The 8144-nt window shown below is 37.2% G+C and overlaps 2 protein-coding genes across 2 annotated transcripts; both read right to left on the bottom strand.

Annotated features, from left to right (window-relative positions):
* Window positions 1-1275: 1275 nt before the first annotated feature.
* Window positions 1276-3467, bottom strand: LOC121267892 (plant-specific TFIIB-related protein PTF2). The gene has a single exon (XM_041171997.1). It carries the CDS (start codon window positions 3314-3316, stop codon window positions 1670-1672), a length of 1647 nt encoding a protein of 548 aa, XP_041027931.1. The 5' UTR covers window positions 3317-3467; the 3' UTR covers window positions 1276-1669.
* Window positions 3468-5080: 1613 nt separating this feature from the next.
* Window positions 5081-8069, bottom strand: LOC121268536 (probable inactive dual specificity protein phosphatase-like At4g18593). Its single transcript, XM_041172849.1, has 3 exons — window positions 7994-8069; window positions 5562-5906; window positions 5081-5483 (listed from the first exon to the last, which is right to left on the bottom strand). Exons 2-3 carry the CDS (start codon window positions 5866-5868, stop codon window positions 5329-5331), a joined length of 462 nt encoding a protein of 153 aa, XP_041028783.1. The 5' UTR covers window positions 5869-5906; window positions 7994-8069; the 3' UTR covers window positions 5081-5328.
* Window positions 8070-8144: the final 75 nt, after the last annotated feature.

Here is an 8144-nt window from a genome sequence, read left to right as displayed (position 1 = left end):
AGAGGCAATTCCTGAACTCGCATGCTTGTGCTATATTCATTATTTCTTTTGAGACACTGGACCAACAAACAAATTCCGAAATAACGTTAACAAAGTCATTAATTAAAAAAATATGACCTATATATTCAATTATCCCTTGTTATTTACAAATAGTATATATGTTTCGATTCAAAATCCAAGAAAAAAAAAAGAGTTAAATTTTCAAGTATTTTTATCGTTATTTTATTCCTATATGGCTTAATACCAGAATTAATGGTACGTAGTCAAAAGAATATAAACAGGCCATGAAAATGAGGGGGTGGGCGACACTAGAAAGTAGAAACCATGATGGTACTAGCCCAGGCCAGTTAGCTTGTAAGTAACATGTAATGGGACAGTGTTTGGGTGAATGAATTTCGTAAGTCTTGATCTTCAGGAGCAAACCTCTTAACATATGATCTTACAGCTATTTAGTAAATGAATTTCATCTTGCAAGCATGGAGGTACAAACCTTGTATTTCCAGTTCTGTAGCATCTCAAGCAATTTATCAATATGCTTTCTAAATTCTGACTCTTCATGAAAAAATCTTCAGTACTGGACTATGATTGAGCCTATATATGGAACAATACATTGACAAATTATGAGGGGTCACTGCTGAATGGTATACTGATAAACTACAATGCGCTACAGAACCCCCAACTATCAAGCAGCTCAATAGAGAGAGCTTATATGAATGCCACGACCTGTTTGAATGAATTGGAAGCAGTAACAAGTGATCAAAAGCATTACTTATCAAAAAAAAACAAGTGATCAAAAGCACCACTGCAAAAAGAAAAAATTCTTTTTGATAGGTAATCTAAGAAGTTTTATTCTTAATAATTGGCACAGACAAGTACACGGGAGGTATACGTGAGTAATACCTAACTAGGATTTACAACAAAAGATCACTGTAAATTAATAGATAATGATATTCATACAATTATTTTGTGAGCACATTGCCATCTACAGTCAAAAGAATCATGAGCATCTCTGAGAAAATTGAAACTCCAGAAGCAGTTCAACAATAGGAGAAGTATCAATATCCATTCCATCTAAAAGCCTCTGTCACAGTCACTCCAAGTACCAGTTCAAGCTCTAATTAATGGCGACCTGAGCAGAATAACAAATCTATGTTCTAGGAGTACCTCTTCTTCCTTAGCACTGAAGCATTTGCCTCTTCTTGATAAAATGACTTCTTATCAAAGAAAAAGTAGATGTCTAAGGGGAGAGAGGGGGAGTAAGAGAATAAACAAGACTAAGGAATAAAGCCCTCACATAAATTAGAAATTAGTATATTACCATTGTTCGGTCCAAAAACATATAGTTACATCGTTGATAAAGAGATGCGACAGGATGGAAAAATCTTTGAGGAAAAAAAAAAAACAAACAAAACAAAACAGGAAATTTAACGAGAAAAAAAAGGACCTTCAAGCCCAAAATGGACACATTGGGAGAACGAGTACATATCCACGGGCGCCGCGCGGGGGGGAATTATCCGTAAATGAAAATGCAAATGAATATGCATTTACAAAATGTAATACTACAAAAAGTACTTAGTTTCTTCCTGCAGCAGCAGTTCGAACAAAAGATCCGCTGAAAACCACCTCTTTGATCACGAAGTTGCAAAGGCGAGCAAGTACATTCCAACTACTATTCCTTCCTTGATGGAATCTGTGGCACAATTCCACCGTTAAAAACATGTAGGTCGAGCAAGGTATTGTAATGCCCCTTCTCAATTTCCTCCTCATTCACTCCATGCAGAAGGAGAGTTTCAATAATAAAATCTTCCCAATCAATATCATATATTCTTCTTCGCTTTCTCCTCTTCCCATCATCTACATCTTCTGAAGAGTATATATCACCGCTGTCAACTAAATCAGTTCTTGATGGATGCGAAACTCTATTAACTCTCCATTTAGCAGCATCAATTCTTTTTTTCCTCCTCTTATAAGCCCTGCAACCACTAACAAAGGATGGGGGAAGAGCATCCAAACCTACATCTTTCTCCAATATTTGCTTGAGTAAAAGCTTTTTGGTCAACTCTGATTTTCCATTCCACCAATCCCTACATGGACGAGGCTCGAACCCTCTCCTCGTTTTCTTTCTCCGAACCTCACCATCCCCTTCAATGGACTTTGTATGACTCCTCTCATTTAAAAACTTCGTGTACATCAGGGACAAACATTCATGCGAAATATTCATCCTCTCTAAATCATCATCCCTGGATCTAGCATATCCACTATTCTTTTCAACTTCAAAATACTGAGAGTCATTCTCCACACTTCTCAGATCAGTCCCATATTCGACATCTTTCCTTAAACATTGGCTAACCACATCTCTCAAATCAACCCCAACACCTTCTACTCCCTTTGTCTTGCTCGTCTCAACAGGCTTCTCCATTGATTTCCTCTCCATATATTGAATCACAAAAGGTGCATTCTTAACCACGTTCTTGAGCGTGACATCCTTCCCCCAAGGCAACACTTGGGCCACCTTCACTAGTGACTCCAAAAGTTCCCTATACCTCAACCTACACGTTGAAACCGTGGCGTGAACCTCCTTGGCCACATCATCAATCCGCACATCCACCCCATTCAACTCTGCCACGAGAACCAGCACTGCAGCCACCACTGGAAGCGGCCTCCGCCCTGTCGTCAAGAACCACTTCACAGCACACTGAATGAGAAATATCCCCTGCTTAAGCATTCTTGCCACCTTATCCCTCCCCACTCCCGTAAACCTAGGGCTATTCCTCACTGTCCGCTCGAAAGAGGCCACGATGTCGAATTCCGGAAACTCCTCGGGCCCTTTCAGGTCCAAGAAATCGACCACACGCGAAACCATTCTACCTAATTCGAAAATATCACAACCAATAATCGACGCCACCTCGGCAATCGGTAACAATTTGTTATCTTTCCGCATCACGACATAGGCACAAGCGCCGATTAGAATAGGGAACCAATCGCCTTGGCCGAATTCGTTCTCAGTGATCGTGGCAATCATTGTTTTGACGTCGTTGGATTTGGAACTAGACAAACCTAAGCTAAACGTGATGTTTTCGATTAGGGTTTGGGCCGCGTAGACTTTCGTTTCCTTGTAATTGTGAAGGGTGCCAGTACCTGCGGTGCCGACGCGAACGAAGGTGCCTTGGGGGCCATTGAGGCCACCGAGCTGGGCATCGAAGTTGTCGAACTCCTGGACGAGGCCGCAAGCGGAACATACCAGGCTCCCCGTGATGTCGTCGCGGACGAGGTACTTGCTGCGGCAACTGGTGCAGCCGCATGAACCGCTGGACATTGTGCATCCGTATTTGATGCAGCGAAAACCTGGGATCTAACCAGAATTCTTTGATCGGGAGTTCTTCTCTCTGTTGGAAACCCTCCTGTGGAGAAGTAGCGTTAAAACTTAAAGCTTTAAAAACGCTTCGCTGCGAGGCGTCGAGATTAATTTACCCAAAAACCAACTTATTCTCATTCATCTATTAAAATCTTTTCATATTGAACTAATCAATTTTTATAACTTACCTTTTAATTAAATTAAATTATATAACGATATAATGTAAATTTTTTTATATAAAATTATTATTAAAATAAATAATTGACAAAATTGCCTATGTAGCTTTAAAAAATTAGTTTTAATCCTTTAATTTTGAATCTTTTGATAGCCACAGTCTTGAATTCTGTTTCATTTTGGTTCGAATTTTTCGTTCTGGAGTAATATACATTCTCACTTTGTTTCGTTTCAATTTCGGCCGAAATTTGCATTCATGATGATTACATTCTGTTTTGAATTATTTTAATGACCAGTTTGTAATTTTCTTTAGTCTGGATTACATTTTTGTAAATTTCAAATTTAGATTTTATTCATGTAATTTTAAAATCTAAAAGACATTTATATAATTTAAATTTTTCATAACTTTAAATATATCCCTTCATTCTTTTTTTTTTTAAATCTCATTATTTTTAATAATTTATCACTCTTTTTTTTTTTCTTGCGTCTTAACTAAAGTTTGTGATTTCTTTAATATTATCTTTAATGTCAATATCTCTACATTTTTTATAATGTTTTTAATATATATTCATTTTAGAAATTTTCAATTCTTCCATATATACACACAAATCATAATGATACACATTTACATATAGATAAATGTATTTCTTTTATTAATTATCAGTTTGCAGATAGGTAATTTTGAATTGTTACACCGGAACGTACCAATATCGAAATATTTCTTGTTCTTAAATTCAAATGATCACTGAACGAAATGTAAAAACAAATGGGTGCCATGTGCCATTTGAACAGTATAGACTGCGTTTGGATGCTAAGGTCATTTCAAATTATCTTAGTTGATATGTAAATAGTAATATTTTGCAGATCACATTGATATGTGTTTGAATATATGAAGTATATTGAAATGAGTTTTAACTTTTTTATGAAAAATTTAAAAAGTAGTAAGTCTCATCAATAATTAATTTGGAATAAATTGAGCTCACTCCAACAAGTAAACACAGCCTAAGAATGACTCAAATGATAAAGTTGAAAATATAATGAAAAGTTTTAAATTGGAGTATAAAAATTTGTAGTGAGAAACAATATGGCTATTTAAGTATTTACTCCAATAAAAAAAAATGTCAAGAAAGCTCTACTTGTTTCCAATTTTAGTTATTTTAATCGTAGGGGTCGAAATTTTTTGCAGTTAACTCAAACTCATGGTAAGATCAGCTCGAACAGAGCCACCTCTGTCCGACCACTTCTAGAGTGAATGGGGCCACCACAGAAGGGCTACCAGCACATCCCCATTTTTTCAAAATTGAGCTCAATCATAGGCTTACTGGCCTGACAAAGCAAGTTTCTACCGATTTCTTGAAACTTTATGTTTCTGTACATGAGATGCAAACACATTCAAGAGAAACCATAAAGTCATAATTTCTATATAATAACAAAATATTTCCAATATAGATGAAAAAAAGAGAGTAGTTTTATGAGCAATGTCACATAAGTTTGTTGTGTAATAACTAGGCTATATTATAAGGCATCAACTCATTTAAGATGGAGAAGATCTGATAAAAGGTTCTTAATAACCAGCTGCAGCATAATTCCAATCAAGTGGCTAGCATTCAGTAAGGGTAGGCCCATTTTGAACATCTACATCAGTCATCCAGACAGAAAGTTTAAACTCTCTAGGAACCATAACAAAACAACTTCTATAAACTATTTACAACCATCTATAAAACAGAAAGTTTAAACTATCTTGCTTGCATAATTACTAGAACTTCCGACTACTCTAAAAGCAATAAGAGTCGCTCTCCTCATATAGGGCACTCATCTAATCTGCTTTTGTGCAGCTGAAACGCAGGATTAACCCAAGCTCCACAGCTGCACTGCATGCCTGCCCAGTTGAAGTAACCCAAGCGTGCTTTGCAGCCAATGCAGTGAAGTCTCTCTTCCACATAACCATCTTGCACTGGCCAATTCAAAATCCAAGCTTTAGCATTTTATGAAGGAACGTATATGGCAAAACGAGACAAATGTGTAAACTCACCTGCTTCCATCCACTTCATGGGCTCCACAAAAATGGAAGTGCACTCAATAGGTTCCTTTTTATTTCTCCAGGCATCACCACTTCTCTTTTGCCACTTGAAGCATGATTCTCCCTTGCCACGATTGTGAGGAACTAAGTTCTCCTGAGCAGCAACAATTCTCCGACATTTCTTACAGCGGTATATAACTTCAGGTTTTTGAATGGCTTCCAGATTGGAGATATCCGCATCTGCCACTGGCATATTCTTATCAGATGTTAGTTGAGGTTGTTGGATGGGTTCCAAATCAGAGTTACCGGCTGCAGCCATTTGCAAATGCTTCAGAGACTTTCCTTTTGCTCTATACACTGCCAATTTGGAGAGAGAGAGAGAGAGAGAGAGAGAGAGAGAGAACTTGCTAAGAAAACTATTCCAAATATGTATCAATGTTTTAAGACCGTATCATAAGAGCAGTGAAATAAAAATAACAGAGATGATAGAATAAGAACAAATGCTTAATTCTTACTAGGTGCTCTGACTTGGCACCCGTATTTATAATTAAAATTATACATAATTCAGGGGTTTAACACATAAAAAAGTACAAAGGAAAAGAAAGATTCCAACTGATTAAATATATTCACTACGAGATACCGTTAACAGAACTCAATTCATTGAAATTTCAAGGCGAGTCTTGTATGTTCTCAAAATCACTTCTTCTCAAGTAGGTATAATGGATAACACAGATTTACCATGTATAGAAGAACTATTCTTTTTATAGGTATTTGTATATTTTTATTTGATAGGTAATTTAGTCCCACGGATAAACTATTACAGAGACAAAAAAGGATGTGTACTTTGAAAAGTGACAATAAAAAGTAAAGAAAGAGAGCAAAATGCAGATAAAAAACTCAATCTCAGAAGCAATTGCTTATGAAACATGGCCTATAGTGCACAATCCATTGCATCCCCACTTCCTTTAGAAATGCAACCCTTGTTCCCCCACGGGCTCTCATACCAATACTACGATTGACTACTTCTGTGTAATCCATAACCTTGATCTTGTCAATTGAAATTGGGAGTGAATCAATACCTAACCTATGCTGGTGAATCTTCTTCTCGGTATGTTTGTGGCATTCATTGCGTATAGCTAACTATTTCGATAATTTTCGCTTATCAGTTAGCCACCTACACTCTCCTTTAACAAACGAAGCATGCATGAAAGTAGTTAGAAATTATAATTGCCTTAATGGGATTGACTTTTCTCCCAGCACCATTCTATTTCCATTGAACCTGGAAAACATCTGTCGCAAAAAGGAGCTCCAATTTATAAAGCACCTTGAACTCTTAGTCTTCTGGGATTTCACACTGTGAACAAGGTAGCTGCTAGATGGAGTATGGTATAGGCTTCATCTCTCAACAAGAAATATTTATGTGTTCATCCTCCAATGAAATCAATCCTCATGCAGTATGCAGTCAGAAGCTAATGTCCTGGGTGCCTTTAGAATACTCAAGAATGATGGACATCTCTAAGCTTAGATATGGACCTTACCATAAGGCCAGAGATGCCCCGAAATGAAGCATGTTCAATACATTCCTGTTTGGTCAGAACCACAGACCTAACATATGATGAGATACCCAAGACTAAGGGAAAAAAAGTATAAAATATTCCCACGTTCTCTCTTATGCTCAAACAACGATGTTAAAATAGACTATGGCCAAGTTTGAGGATATAAAAATGACCTCTTTGCAACAAAACACTTATTCTCACATGGCTTATTTTGGTACTCCCATAAAATCATATACTGCAAAGGCTTATTCAATATGACACAAGTGATTTAGTCCTTTTCCCTGCTACATAAAAACATGCGATACGCTACAAATACAGGGAGATTTCATTTTCTTCACAAGTGTCATTCTCGTCTTATATCATGGTTGGATATCATTTTCCCGATTTGAAATTCTGGACTGCTGCAATACTTCCTATAAAACCTAGATTGTAAACAGAACCACTTCACACCGATGTACCCAAAAAGAAGTAAACTTGTGACAACTTGCACAAGGACTTTATTTATTTATTGGCACCGGGTTTCCGGGACAAAGAATCCCGAGGTTCAAGGAATTCACCATACAAAATGAAGCCTTCCTTCAATCACAACCAACCCCCCCCCCCCCCCCCCCCCCCCCCAACCTTCTCATCGGTAACAATGGGAGTAGCCACTGGTCAGTGAAGATCATAGCGCCTACGATTTCCACTAAACAAGTAAGCAGCAATTAATGGATCTGCCTTATATTCCAAGATAAAGGGTTACACACTAGCAGCAACAGATATTGCAGATCCAAAAGACAGAAACAAGTAAAACAAAACAGGAAAAAAAAATATATATATATATATATATATATAGAAACACGCAAAGACACCCTTGTGAACAGGAAAAAAAAGAAGAGCCACAAGTACCTTAATCTCAATGAATCTTTTTCGACATGTTTTCTGTTGCAAGGCTGCACACCAACGCAGAGGGTTTAAAATAATAGCACTTTCAAGAAAAGAGAGAATTTCACTAGGAAAAGGAGACGACGCCCAATCATTTGAACCTGGGCTGGGCTTT

This window comes from Juglans microcarpa x Juglans regia, chromosome 5S (genome assembly GCF_004785595.1).
Source record: "Juglans microcarpa x Juglans regia isolate MS1-56 chromosome 5S, Jm3101_v1.0, whole genome shotgun sequence".
Classification (NCBI taxonomy): Eukaryota; Viridiplantae; Streptophyta; class Magnoliopsida; order Fagales; family Juglandaceae; genus Juglans; species Juglans microcarpa x Juglans regia.
This window is presented reverse-complemented; position numbering and strand designations above follow the sequence as displayed.